Source organism: Dermacentor andersoni, chromosome 10, assembly GCF_023375885.2.
Source record: "Dermacentor andersoni chromosome 10, qqDerAnde1_hic_scaffold, whole genome shotgun sequence".
NCBI classification, from domain to species: Eukaryota; Metazoa; Arthropoda; class Arachnida; order Ixodida; family Ixodidae; genus Dermacentor; species Dermacentor andersoni.
This window is the reverse complement of record NC_092823.1, coordinates 76,246,098-76,261,355: the sequence shown is the minus strand read 5'-3', so window position 1 is coordinate 76,261,355 and position 15,258 is coordinate 76,246,098. Positions and strand designations below refer to the sequence as shown.

The window sequence follows — 15,258 nt, the reverse complement described above, 5'->3', positions numbered from 1 at the left end:
CGCATGGTACCGAAGGATAGTTTTTGTTCGCGATGGCATACGCTTTTGTAATTCGTCACGGAGAGTAATAGGCTGGTGACTATGTGGCTGAGCGTATTTCTTTTTCAGGTGGCTCACGTGCTTTCACGAAGGTCCAGTGTGATGTGTCAATGACATTGTGAGCAGCAGGAGTGGTGTAATAAAAAAAAAGCCGGGGCCAAGTTGAGTATTAAAAAAAGTGCGATGTTGTATCCTACCTTCGGTTACATAAGAAATGGATCAAGAACATAAAGTATTGAGGTTAAAAAGAAACGAAGTATATTACAATTGAGATAACACCGAAAAAAAACAGATAAATGACAGCGCATTGAAGAAAAAAATGGATCTTAAAGGGGGTGTTCAATAACGTCAAATTTACAGTTTCTGAAAGAGGGTAAAGACACTGGCTTTTTCTTAGGACAGGACTCGTTACTACATCTTAGATTTCCTGTCAGATAGAAAAGCCACAAGCCACAAGTCCCTTCCAGCTGAGTCGGGCGCCGTAATATCGCCTCAATAGTTATTCCGCCGCTCCGCGATAACATAATAGTGATCCGGCATGGCCTGTATGCGTACAACAATGCCATATGGTCATAGACAGGGTCAATCGGGACAATGGAGAGCCACTCGCAAGACGGGACAGACGGGGTGAGTAATTGTCCTAAGCCACGAGTCCTCAGCTGCACCACCCCAAAGTCGTTGCTTCTCGCTGTCTCACCGCCAAAGAAGCAATCACCCGACTAGTCCACTAGCGACATACAGCTAAAGGAACAGGGCATCGTTCCGCCTCAGGGCGTGAAGATACAGGGAATAATTTTCTAAAGCAATAGTCAACAAGCTTATGAATTTATCAGCCCAAGTTACCTACATGTTGCGGCGAATAGCAACCAAGACAAGAGGCATAAGGGAGGCGGGCACGTTTCTGCTTGTGCAAGCCTTCTTCTCGTCTCGAATAACTAATGCTACACTGTATGTACTGCTTAACGCGAAGGCGTTAAAGAGAATCGACACAATGATCAAAAAGACACAAAAGCAGGCGATCGACCTGCCCATATGTACGTCCACGGAACGTCTACAACAGGTGGGAGCTCCCAATACGGGCAAGCCCATCGACGCACAAGTATCTAGCCAGCGAATAAGATTGGCACTCACGAAAACGGGGAGGTCTATCATCTCACGCCTGGGGCTCTCTGCGCCACTCAACCACCCGGAGACGTAGACTGTGAGCTTACCTCATGGTATTCGGAGCAAGCTAACCATACCTCCCCTGCCCTGGCCCAGGCATAGACAGGCAATATGGCAGTCAACGCCTTACAGCCTACAGTCTTAGGCCAGACGAGCAGCCTCAGCAGCCACCGTGGTGATCAACAAGGAACATCTGAGCAGTATTTGTTTCATGTGAAGGATTGACCGTGTTGGCGCATATTAGAAAATGCGGCTGATCAAGAAAGACCCGAACAGAGACGAGACGACAACGACAAGCGCTGACGAGCACAAGGACGAGCTTTGGGAAAGAGGCTTGGCCAGCTTCTACCTCGAGGTTTAGCATGTGGAAAGCTGTGCGGAGAGGTAGCCGCCGTAGCCACAGTTTATTTAGGCCGGACAGCATGCTGCAGCGGAATCTCGGGAGCGGCCGACACCTTCGCTACGGTGCCGTGGTTGCGGCTTCCAGTGAAACTTCAGCTTATTTCTAGCTACCTAACCAATCGTACTCAACTTGTTCAGATTGACGGCAAACTCTCACCTGCTAAGAACATATATCAGGGCGTTCCCCAGGGCTCGATGCTGGGCCCACTGCTGTTTCTACTATTTATTAATGACCTACCTAATGTTCTGACCACTACCGACTGTACATTATGTGCACACGACAAGGCTATCTTTACTTACGCTAATAATGTCGACGAGCTACAGCGAAATGTTAACGTTGATCTGTATAACACAACTTCCTGGTGTCAAAAGAACATGTTGTGCATCAATCCGCTAAAAACAGTTTTTGTGGTATTTCATTCCTTCCCGACACTAATTTCGTAATCAATATCTGTGTGTCTTGAAAACAAATTATTACCTATATCTTATAGCACAACCTTTATTGGCGTAGTTTTAGACAGGCATCTGAAACTCAATCTTCATGCGCAGTCACTTGTCCATATGATTTCGTTTGGAATACGCGCCATAATCCAAACCCGCTCATATTTTCAGCCACACATTATCCATCCCCTTTATCATGCACACATTCACAGCCATTTATCTTACTGCGTATCAGCCTGGGGAAACGCATGCCTCGCTCACCTCAGCCAACTACAACGCCTGCAGACACAGGGGCTTCGTCTAATGACTTTCGACCATATCCTACCCAATGCAACGCCACTTTATTGTAGCGTAAACATTCATCCTATTCATCTGCTCTTTATGTTAAACTTACCAATCGTTACCAATAAGTTATTTTTTAATATTGCACCAATAGGTCAGCTTTGTTATTCAAACTTTTGTAAATACTAACACTACTACGTTCTCTGAACTCGATAATCGTCTTTTACCTAAACTCCGCACAAGCAATGGTACGTTCGCTACAACAATTGTGGGAATAAAACTGCGGAATGCTATTCCACATACCATTGAATTATCCCCCACAGAGGATATATTCCAGAATCAAGTAAAGAAATATTTTCTGCAGCAACTCTCTTCATCCTAAGAACTGACTTTTGGGATCGTAATCATAATTGACTTAGCTATTATACTACATGTTATATTGCTCCTGTTTTTATTGTAGTGTAAGTTTGCATTGCTTGTTCACTACAGAAGCTTCTTCGCAATTTTGGTCTTACTAAACAGCTTTATATTTCCTTGTTTCTTTCGATCTGTTCCTTATTTTATCAAATTGTCTGTAAAATCACCGTAACGAATGCTTGATCTGTATCTCGCTTCTTTTTTTTCATTTTGTCCATGTAAGGGAGTCCCACTGACAGTTTCTAATTTTGGGACTCCCTGTGTAGTGCTAATTTTGTATACGATTCTTCGTAAAACTGACATCGTTGATGAATAAACTTGAACTGGAACTTGCAATATCTCAAGTTCGCATTTGTATTACCAGCGATAAATCTTTCTTGTGAAGTCCCGTTATGATAGCTCTGATGATACGCCAAAGGCGTTTTACCTATAAACTTCTAAACCTCAAAAGCTACTGCTTTATCAGCTACAATCACCACTGAAAATGACGATATCAATTTGACGAACCAAGAGCTAGTGGTGTTCTGTTAGATGGGAGTGATCAATCATCTGCGCTCTGCAACTGATATTGTGGTTTTCAGTAACTCTCACTAATATCTGGCACCAGTGAATAACCCTATATCCCGGGCACTTGCTATTGCTAGATATCAATATTTATCTTAATGATATTATAAGTAACACAGGAACCTTTCAGCAAGGCCAGCTTGAATTTGATGGTTCATTTTAAAAACAATTTTCTCCTACAGATCTGCCAGAATATTGCTACAAACTTTGCCAAAATGCAATACTGCCTGTAATATGCAAAGCTCTACAGGATATATGCAGTAAGTAATTATTACCTTATAAAATAAAACTATCTTTCTTCGTTTCGTGGGGAGTATGAATTATTGAGAAAAATTGGATGTTTGAAAATGACCGGCACGTATTGTGCCACGAGACCATGCGATAACTTGGGGGCCCGGGGTTCTCTCGTCATGAAGGCCACATCACTTGCAAAAAAAGGGCCGAAGCTCTGCCATCTTACGCTAGATTAGTTGCTACCGCGCCACTGCCGGGCCCTCATGTGTGTAATAATTAAGACAGCGGTGCCGCTCGTCACTCTCCTCTGATGCTCCTGCTCTCGGACTGCAAACAAGTGGCGACCAAAGATGGTGAGTATCGCTATTTTATATTGCGTCAGAACCACCAGAGATATGCAGTGGTAACTTCAAACAAAAACATTAGAAAATAAAAATGACCTTGTTTGATTTTGCTGGGAGGCTCGTACATAGTGTTCTGTTAAAAAAACAAAAGAACAGAACAGCCGAAACCATGGTATCCCGCAGTGGTATGGGGGATAGGCAAACCGGTTGGAAGTGATGTACAGACCCATGGATTGGGGGACAAGAGAGGAGTGTTGCTTTCTGCTAAACAAATAGTACGATCCACCATCATTCAGGTTTGCGGCTCTGTATGGTCCTGCTCAGAAGTAGCAGTATTGTGGTTGGGTAAGTGCGAAGAAAAGGACTATGGACATCAAAACTCTGTCGCATTGGCACGAACACCTTAACTGTCCCCAGCAACATTGGAGGCGAGGGGAGGGCGAAGGGGACGGGGCGAACATTTATGCAGAGGGATAGAGAAGTAATAAACAAAAATTTTGCAGACGCCATCGTCTATGATTGTAATTGTAAGCGAATAGCTAAAATGTAACGAACGAGCGAACTAGAAAGAGTGGGAGCAAGCGAACGAATGAGTAAGATGTGCAAGCGAGAGAACGAAAGGGAGAAAGCGAAGAAGTGCAATGCGTCCGAAACAGTCAAATAAATCTAATAACTTTAGAACAGTTTTTACACACAGATAAGCGAGGGCGTGTATGTTGCGTCACGCAGGGAACGCTATTTGTTGCGACCCCAAGCCTGTGTTTTTCCAGGAAGTTCACTTTGATGCCGAAAGCTTTTCTAGCGAGGCTGCATGGTGGCTTTGTGGAAAGCCAAAGCGGCTTTAGAGTTTGTACCAGTGTTGATGTAAAAGACAACGACGCAACACAGCGACCAGGACTGATCGGTTATAGCATTAGCTGCTGCGGTATAAGGGAGCGGTTAAATTTCATTGTAGATACTTTATTCTTCTTTATTACCGAAGATTAAATGAGGCTAGACAGGGATCTGCCCCCCTGCTACAAACTGCCGGGAATGAGAAAAAGAATGCATCGCATGGAAAGGAAGGCGATCTTGTTGATAAGCTGCAGCCCTACTCACATTCATCGCATGAGAGAAATTCCGGGGACTTGCAGTACGCATTGAAAATGAAGTCACAATCTGGACTCCGGCTTTTAACGTCTTGCTCCGGAACCCAGTAAGTGCAGTTGGCTGTTTCTGAAATGTGATTAGAAGTGACACTTGATTCGTTGAGTTTTTGAAAAGAGAAAAAAGAATGTAACTATATTAAACGTAATTTAATCAACCAAAGTTGCGTAACTTAGTAGGTTCACAACACTTTGGTTATAACAGCCACCGTAGTCGTTTTGCGCTACATTTAATTAACTAAGCTGAGAAAACAAATAACAATTCATAGTGCAAGAGTGCCAGCAGAAATTGCTTGCAAAAATGCGAAGACCAACGAAGAATACGCGTCTACAGTACTAGCAAGTAATTTGATACTCACTTTATCATATGCTAAAGAAATAAATAATATTACCTGACATCCTCATTCTAAGGCGTTGTTATTCCTATTACGTTCCTTAATAATAGATATCCCGGGTTCGACTCCCAACGAAGATGGGGGTTCGACTGCTTTGAGTGTCTTAATTACCTTCGCCTTAACACTAAAATCGCGGGTACTTATAAATAAATTGATCCCCTAATTCACCCTAATAGGCATCAAAGATCTTCGGTTCGACTAGTTCCAGAGGTCGAGGGTCTTCCCGGCCACGGCGGGCGCATTTCGATGGGGGCGAAATGCGAAAACGCCCTGTGCTTAGATTTAGGTGCCCCCGCAGGGGCGTCTGCGTCAGCAGTCGTTTGGTGTGTTGCGACACCACGGACACGAGCACACGAGGGTTGGACCCTCCCGCGTGTAGCCGTGCGCGACTTAGCCGTGTCTGGGGAATAGGGGATCCTGGAGGTTGAGCCGATGCCGGGTGTTCGGACCTTTAAGGCCCCCCGGCGGAGGCAACACACCTCTTCGGCCTCGGCTTCACATAGACGGCACTTCCAGGCTGACCCACCTGGAGGACATCGGCAGTCGCCTTTTCCTGTCTCTCCCTCCTCGAATCTTCGTCTTTATCTCTCACTTTTTGACCTTTCCTGTCTCCTTCTCTCTTCTTTTTACTTCCTTTCTCCTGGCGGCAAGGGTTAACCCTGTGTGGCTATCCAACCTTGGGTACACCATATTCGGTTATAGTGACGGCGTACGACTGGCGTCGTGCAGACTTGTACGCAAGCTCTGCCGCGTCCCCTCGTTGGGCTCCGTGGTGGGCGGTCGGCGCTGTTGCCGAATGCATACATTTCTTCATGGAAACTTCTTTCCCCTCCCTTCCTGATCGCCCTCAGAAACGAGGGCGCACCGAAGATGTCTTCAAGTTTTTTGGACGCCAAACCCAGAACTTTCCCCGCTTCCATGTTATTCATTCCGAAAAGCCAAACAAAGCAGTGCGAAACATCTCACCATTCCTTGTTTCAAAGTCCCTAACTGATAATTTTGGTCCAGGTTACAAAGTGTCGAGGATGGCAAGCGGCGACCTCCTCTTGGAGCTCCGCGATGTAAAACAGTATGAGAAACTACCGCAACTAGTGTCATTTGGAGAGACCCCCATAACAGTAACCCCGCACCGTACAATGAACACCACCCGTGGTGTTGTGTAAGATGATGATTTGCTTGAGCTGACTGAAGCGGAACTACTGGAGGGCTTCAGCGAACAAAATGTGATCAATGTCAGAAGAATTAAGATGAGGCGGGATGGAAAAGAGATTCAGACGAAGCACCTAATAATTACTTTTGGATCAAGTATCTTGGCCGAATCAATCGAGGCCGGGTACATCAAGCTCCGTGTCAGGCCGTACGTGCCAAACCCACTCCGATGTTTCAAATGCCAGCGCTTCGGCCACAGCTCGCAGAGCTACCGAGGCCGCCAAACATGTGCAAAATGCAGTGCCCACGAACACACATCTGAAGCTTGTGAGAATGCTCTCCACTGTGTAAACTGAGATGGGGAGCACGCCGCGTACTCGCGGGCGTGCCCATCCTGGAAAAAAGAAAAGGAAATTGTAACAGTTAAAGTAAAGGAAAATATAAATTTCAAGGAGGCACGCAGGCGGGTATCGTACCTGCCCCAGAAAACCTTTGCCGATGTGGCGCGTCAGGGGGCAGCGTCACAACGGCCTCCGGCGGCTGTTCGACCCACAGGCAGTGAGTCGGCAGTTACGCCATCTGCCCCCGCGGCGGTTGCAGCAAGCGCTGCTCCGTCGACCCAGAATGAGGGACCATCGACCCCGAAGGTGGCCGCCGCCGAGGCTGTCCCAACCTCCCCGGCCCCTTCCAGCGCTGGCAACAGCCGGCGCAGCCAAATCCCGCAGGGTGCCCCATCGACCTCCTGGCTTGTGGGCGCAGGGGTCTTGCCCTCCAAGGCAGGTCTCTCTCTTGTAACTTCTCGCTCGCAAGAGCACGTGTCCGGCGCCTCACAAGAGGCAATGGACACTACTCCGGTCCTCAAGGCGCACCAAGCGCCTAAGGAGCGGCGAGGCTCCCTCGAACGCTCCAGAAAGGCCAGAACCCCGTTACAGGGCCTCGAAAGAGCTCTGTAACCTAAGGCATCACCTCCCTTTCCGTACACACAGCACTTATTTACTTTCAACATGGATACACAAATCATTCAATGGAATGTCAGAGGTCTTCTTAGGAACCTTGATGATGTGCAAGAGATTATACACAAACACAATCCAAAAGTGCTGTGTCTACAGGAAACACACCTAAAAACACAACACACAAACTTTCTCCGACAGCATGTTACTTTTCGCAAAGATCGCGGTGATGCAATCGCATCATCGGGAGGTGTTGCAATTGTAATCCAAAAGAGCATAGCATGTCAACATTTACAGCTACGAACGGCCCTTGAAGCAGTGGCGGTTCGAATAGTTTTGCTAAACAAACTTATCACTATTTGCTCGATTTATATACCCCCACACTACAAACTAAGCAAACATGAATTTCAGTCCTTCATAGATGAATTGCCAGAACCCTATGTTGTTCTTGGCGATTTCAATGCGCACAGCTCCCTGTGGGGCGACTCTCGTACAGACGCGCGAGGTCGTCTTGTTGAACAGTTCCTCTTTTCTTCCGGTGCCTGCTTGCTGAATAAAAAGGAACCCACATATTACTCTCTAGCAAACAGAACATTTTCTTCAATAGATCTTAGTATAGTTTCCCCGTCTATACTGCTCGAGCTTGAATGGGAAGTTACGAAGAATCCTTACGGGAGCGACCACTTTCCCATACTGATAAGAACATCTAAAGAGAACGAATATCCTCCGCAAGCTCCTAGGTGGAAGATAGACACAGCCGACTGGGAGAAATTTCGAACTCTCACTAACATCTCATGGGCCGACATGTCTTCTCTAGAAATTGATGCTGCTGTAGAGTATCTTACATCAGTCATAATAGATGCCGCATCAAAATGCATATCCGAAGTGAGCGGTCTGGCATGCAGACGACGTGTACCGTGGTGGAACAGCGAATGTAGGATCACCCGTAAGAATCAGAACAAGGCGTGGGGGTTGCTACGCGCTTCTCCCACTGCAGAGAATCTTATGAACTTTAAAAAAATAAAGTCCCAAGGCAGGCGAACCCGCCGACAGGCCAAAAGAGAAAGTTGGCACAAGTTTTTATCGAGTATTAACTCGTTCAGAGATGAGGCCTAAGCCTGGAACAGGGTGAATAGGATTAGAGGGCGCCAAACATATTCACTCCCTCTGGCAAACACACAGGGCGATACACTGCAAGACCAGGCAGACTCACTTGGGGAGTATTTTGAGAACGTGTCAAGTACAACAAATTATTCACAATCCTTCCTCAAATACAAACAAATAGAAGAACATAAGCCTTTCAACAGAAAATGTCGTCAAAATCAACCATACAACCGTCCTTTTAGTATTGCAGAGTTCAGAGCTGCCTTGAGCGCATGCAAGAGCTCTGCACCGGGATCTGACAGAATCATGTATGAAATGCTGAAAAACTGACACAATGACACGCAAGTTACACTACTTACACTTTTCAACACTATCTGGGACGCAGGGTACCTTCCGACTGCATGGAAAGAAGCCATTCTGGTCCCTGTTTTAAAACAAGGCAAAGATCCTTCCTTAGTGGCAAGCTACCGCCCGATAGCCCTCACAAGTTGCATGTGTAAGGTATTTGAAAAAATGATAAATCGGCGCCTCATCCATTTTCTTGAACAGAACAAAATGCTTCATCCTTATCAGTGTGGCTTCAGGGAAGGGCGCTCCACAACTGATCACCTTGTACGTATTGAAGCAAACATCCGTGACGCATTTGCACACAAACAGTTTTTCCTATCCTTATTCCTCGATATGGAGAAGGCATACGACACAACGTGGCGATACGGGATCTTAAGAGACTTGGCAGAAATGGGCATTCATGGTAATATGCTAAACCTCATAGAAAGCTATTTGTCCAATCGCACATTCCGTGTAAAAGTCGGCAATGTACTGTCACGTCCTTTTACACAAGAAACTGGTGTACCCCAGGGAGGCGTGCTTAGCTGCACGCTCTTTATAGTGAAGATGAACACGCTCCGTGCTTCATTACCTCCGGCCATTTTTTACTCTATCTATGTGGACGACATTCAAATAGCTTTTAAATCCTGTAACCTCGCAGTGTGCGAGAGACAGGTACAGCATGGTTTGAACAAAGTATCAAAATGGGCAGAGAAAAACGGATTTAAAATCAATCCTCACAAAAGTTCTTGTGTACTTTTTAAACGAAAGAGAGGCCTGGTCCCGGATCCTTGCTTAGAACTGTGTGGACAACAAATTCCTATCAACAAAGAGCACAAATTCCTAGGTATTATACTTGACGATAGACTCACTTTCATTCCACACATCAAATATCTCAAAGAAAAATGTCTAAAACAATGAACATAATAAAACTTCTATCCAAGACTACGTGGGGTAGTGACAGAAAGTGTCTAATGAATCTCTACAAGAGCCTAATACGGTCACGATTGGATTATGGGGCCGTAGTGTATAACTCTGCCGCCCCGAGCGCGCTAAGGATGCTGGATCCTGTCCATCATCTAGGTATCCGCCTAGCCACTGGTGCTTTCAGAACAAGCCCGATCAAAAGCCTATATGCCGAATCGAATGAGTGGCCGCTCCACTTACAGAGATCATACGTCAGCTTTACTTATTTCCTTAAAGTGCATTCCATTCCTGAACACCCATGTTTTAATACCATTACCGATATGACGTATGCTACACTTTTCCGCAACCGTCCGTCTATAAGACAGCCTTTCTCGCTGCGTGTGAAGGAGCTTAGCGATGAAATGCATGTCCCACTCATGGAGCACCGCTTAATGCGCCCAGCCAAGCTATTACCTCCCTGGGACTGGCAGGTCACAGAATGTGACGTATCCTTTCTAAAAGTTTCAAAGCATGCTCCAGAGGTAGAAATTCGAATGCATTTCCTAGAACTTCAGTACAAACACTCGTGCACAGAGTTCTACACAGACGCTTCCAAGTCACATGCCGGAGTATCCTATGCAGCCGTCGGTCGTTCTTTTTCGGAATGCGATGTACTACATCCAGAAACATGTATCTTTACGGCAGAGGCCTACGCTATATGGTCGGCTGTAAAGCATATAAAGAAAGCAAAACTCCAAAAAGCCGTTATATATACAGACTCCCTAAGTGTGGTGAAGGCCTTAATGTCACCCTACAAACATAAAAATCCTGTACTTACTGAGGTCTATTCCGACATGTGCAAAGCTTATCTATCTAACCAGCAAATCATCATATGCTGGGTACCCGGCCACAGGGGAATCAATGGTAACGTCTTGGCAGACCAGATGGCTACGTCAATTGCACTCCCTGCTGTTAATAATACTGATTTGGTCCCTCTCACAGATCTGAAACCTTACATACGAAAGAAACTGCGAAACCACTGGCAACGCATGTGGGACGCAGAAATAAATAATAAACTGCACGTTATAAAGCCGCAGTTAGGTTTTTGGCCCTCCCCAACAAAATCTCGGCGAACAGATGTCCTATTCTGTCGCCTCAGAATAGGACACACATTTGGCACCCATAATTATCTGCTTACTGGAAGTGAACCTCCAATCTGTGGTAGATGCGGTGAGATGCTTACTGTCCTCCACGTGCTCCTGGAGTGTCGGGAAGCCGAAACGGAAAGAAAGAAACATTTTCCGCTTGCTTACAAACATCACATCCCTCTACACCCGGTTATGTTTCTTGGTAAGGAACCGCTTTTTGACACCAAGACAGTCCTGAGCTTCTTAAATGATGTCGTACTACACGTTATATGCCCAAGAAATTCGTAGAGCATCCTCTCTCCAGAGGATGCCGCTGCGATAACAGTTTTGCCTAGCACATGCCTCCAGGCCCTTGTTTTTTCAAGGGCTCTAAGGAGGCAGTAGTGCTCGACCATATCTTATAACCTTATATATTTTTACGCATCGTATCATTCTATTTAAATGCATCGTAATGTTCATAGTGCACGCCATAAGTCATCGCCATAATCTTATTATACAGATTTCGCGCACTTTAGCGCGACCGTTTTTAAGGCCCCTCTACAGCCACGTCACACCAACTTCATCGAACTCATGATTTCACTGCAAGCCCATTAACACGGACATGGCGCTCTTTCGCCATACTTGGCCCTTGCGCCACAAGACATCAAACATTCATTCATTCATAGATTTAGGTGCACGATAATCAACCCCAGTTGGCTGAAATTTCCGGAGTCCTCCACTACGGCGTGCCTCATAATCAGAAAGTGGTTTTGGCACGTAAAACCCGATAATTAAAATTAGGTCGAGGGTCTTAATTTTGACTTATTTAATACCAGATGTAGCGGATTCTACAGCGAATAAAGGTCATGGGTTCGAGGCCTAATTACATCTATTATAATAAACCACATGAATGTACGCCACAATTCGAGCTTACGCTTCTTTTTCGCCTCAGCATCACCCTTCTTTAAAAAAGAAATTAATCACGTATTTCCCCCTAATTAACATGAACCTCGTGTGTTCAAGTCGCACCATACATCGAGGTTCCTAATTAAATTGCCTTATATAAAACCAGAGGTAGCGGGTTCAACTCTCATCAATTGTCGGGGCTTCGAGAACCTAATTAACTGTATCATAATCAACCGAACTATAATTAACGCCACAGCTCGTGCTTTTTCGCCCCGGCTTCATTCTTCTGTTTAAGAAAGTGATTCCTAAATTCCCGCTAATTAAAAAAAATGTCGCGGATTCGACCCCCACCACACGTCGTGCGTCTTCATTCAATTCGCCTTAACACCACAGATAGGGGGTTCGGCTTCCACCAAAATCCAGAGTTCCATTCCATATGAATTTTGGTGCCACGCATTTTGATGCCATAACGCCGGATGGCGTAACGCCGGACATCGAATGTTTCTTCCGACGAGCCATCTAATGCTTTCGCCTTAGCAATAGACGAGGTCCTAGCGTATACCTTCATTGTTTCTACTTGGATACAAGTGGCGTCCATGCGTAATAGCCTAATACTAGGTTACAAGCTCGTCGCCGCAGTTGCCTGCCATGTGGGTTCCAATTACGAAAGGGCTCAATAGCAAGTATAGCCTTATCTTGTCTAGCATAATCAAAAGTTTGACGAATTTTTTTCTAGTCTGGCATGCAATGAGGAGAATCACGCTCACTGACCAAGTCTGATGCAATATCAGACGTTTCGAAACTGCGTACTGGCTCCTTGTTCACTGAGTTGGACAGGAAATTGTCGCTTATGTAGCCAACATGCGACGTAACTAGTGTGCATAAATGGCAGGTACAGTCCCTGCTTTCCGGATCAGCGTAGCTGGCGTAGACTGAATGATTAGCGACTCTAGTAGCCGGCGGGATGACATCTTCTTTTCCTTGGCGACAACAGTGCCTTTGTCCTAATAAATCTTGTGATTGCGTTTTTGCGTATGCTCTGTAATCGGATCCTTCTTGTAGCTGTTATTGCTTACGTCGCGTTTGTGGTCATTGAGGCGTCTGGAAAACTTTCCTGTTTCGCCAACATATACTTCATGGCAATCAGGGCATGGTCACTTATCCTTGACATGATATGACATGACAAGAACTTCATTCGGACCCTGAAAAGCTCACGTCCGGGGCGACTGGGCATGGACCCATGCCTTCACCCAGGACGGGACTGGCATGCCGAGATCCACCGCAACATCATGGGCCTTCTGGACGGCCTGGAGTTGTTGTAGATGTTCTGGACACTAGAGGGTGGATTCCCAGGAGCCCTAGGTTTGAAGAGGCCTCTAAGGCTGGGCACAATGAGAGCATGTGTTCGAAATTACAACATATACACGACTTATTCGAATGATTCAATGGACAACTCGTGTGTGCCATTGACTAGCTGGTACCACAGCTTGCTGGTCGACATGTACGCACTGCACAAGTCGTATTTTGAAAACACGTGCGACAATTCGTCGCTCATATATTGGACGTAAGGTATGGCTTCACGTGCACAGATTGTCGTGTTTAGCTGTGAGTTTGGCTGTAGTGTCTGCTTCTCGATCCTGCATATGAAATGACTTCGTTAGCCATTGCGGGGAAGCTCATGGTGGACCGTTCTAATTTCCTCTCTTAATGCATCGCCACCTCAGCAGACACGTACGGCACATGTTATCAAGGACGATGCTACGGACATCTTGTGGCAGGCAAGATGACAGGAACTGAACTTCAGGTAACGACCCGCGTGCGCAGTCTTCGTGTTGACCGAGAAGGCGATAGGGCCCTCAGCCACGGAAACCAGTACATCCAAGAAGGGCGGCAAGTTGCGCTTCTCGTGTTCAACGGTGAACTGTATGTGCGCATTTTGTGCTTTTAGGTAGTACAGGAAGTGTGTGATGTCCTGTTTCTTCAATATACCAAAGCAATCATTGATGTGGCGGTAAAAAACTTTAGATATCGGGTTGAATGAGGCCAGTACTTATTGTTCCAAGGCTTCCATTGCTAGACTGGCTGTGGTAGCCGATATTTACGCTCCCATCGCCGTGCCATGAATTTGCTGATAAAGGCTAGAACCATAATAATGTACATGTTGCTTAGACAAAACCTCATGCAGCTTGATAAGTTCAGGGACATCATAGGGTGTGCGACCAGGAAGACTAGTGGTTGCTTTTAGGGCTTCTTCGGAAGTGGCTGCCAAATCCACAGGGACACTAGTGAATAGAGATGTGACGCCGACTGAGACTATGTAGTCGTCTTGACTCTGAGTGCTGTCTTTCACCTTCGCTAGACATTCGGATGAATTTTCGCCCTGCGTCGAGGTATTACCGGCAAGCGGGCTGAACACTAGGTGAACCTTGCCCGATATTCGGTAGAGTGAGGATGTGGTTAAGTGGACGATAGGCCGAAGTGGAACTACATGCTTGTGGACATTTGGCAGGCCGTTGATTGGGTTGGGGCTGATTTGTTCGTGCAGAGAAAACGGTGATAGAGACCCACGTAGTGCGGAGCAACCAACCTGAATAGTCTCATCAGCAACCTTCTGCAGCTTGGGCTCCAGTCTGCTTGTAGGGTCATAAGTTAGAGGAGCCTACGTATGATGGTCTTTGAGAAGCGCCCACACCTTCTGGTAGTCCCGACAGTACGACAGTAGCGTTGCCTTTGTCTGAGGGCAGAATGACGGTACTAACGTTCCGTAGGCTGCGAAAAGCTTGCTTCTCAGCTATCGACATGCGTTCTTTCAACGCGTTTTCGCAAACCGGAAGACACACCAATTTCACGGGTGCGGGCCTGTTCTTGCACTTCAGAGGGAAGTCGACTGACAACACGTTGGACTCCAAAGACCATATCTCATAGTCATGGTGGCGCTTCTGTGTTGAAATTTAAACCACGGGACAGCAAATCAGCCTCCTTTTTGGTTAATGCGTGCGAACAAAGGTTGATGACGTCTTGTGGGTCTAGTTACGTCACGTACTGGCTACATAGGTGACGACAATTTGCTGTCCAACTAAGTGAACAAGAAACCCGCACGCTGTTCTGTAAGGTCAGATATTTCTTCCGATTTTGTCAGCGACCGTGATTCTCCTCAATTCCTGTACCAGGAAAAAAATTCAGGAGGCGAAAAAAACTACCTCCCCCTCCATTTCGATTGTTGTTTTACAAGCCTGGGATGAAGAAATACGCAAGATTTAGTTGCATTTGTCACCTTGTGCCACCCGTCTGCCGATGACAAACATGATTGGAACGTTTTCGTCTAAACACTCATGAAGCATTATCTAACGCTCGTAAAATAT

At 46.1% G+C, this 15,258-nt stretch overlaps 1 protein-coding gene across 2 annotated transcripts in view; it reads right to left on the bottom strand.

Annotated features, from left to right (window-relative positions):
• Positions 1-15,258, bottom strand: part of LOC126544079 (uncharacterized) — a 68,232-nt gene that overhangs the window by 38,355 nt on the left and 14,619 nt on the right. For both annotated transcript variants that reach the window (XM_072284776.1, XM_072284777.1), the window contains one exon: positions 4,986-5,102. In XM_072284776.1, the coding sequence (XP_072140877.1) occupies positions 4,986-5,102 (117 nt within the window). The remainder of the gene's footprint in view (positions 1-4,985; positions 5,103-15,258) is intronic.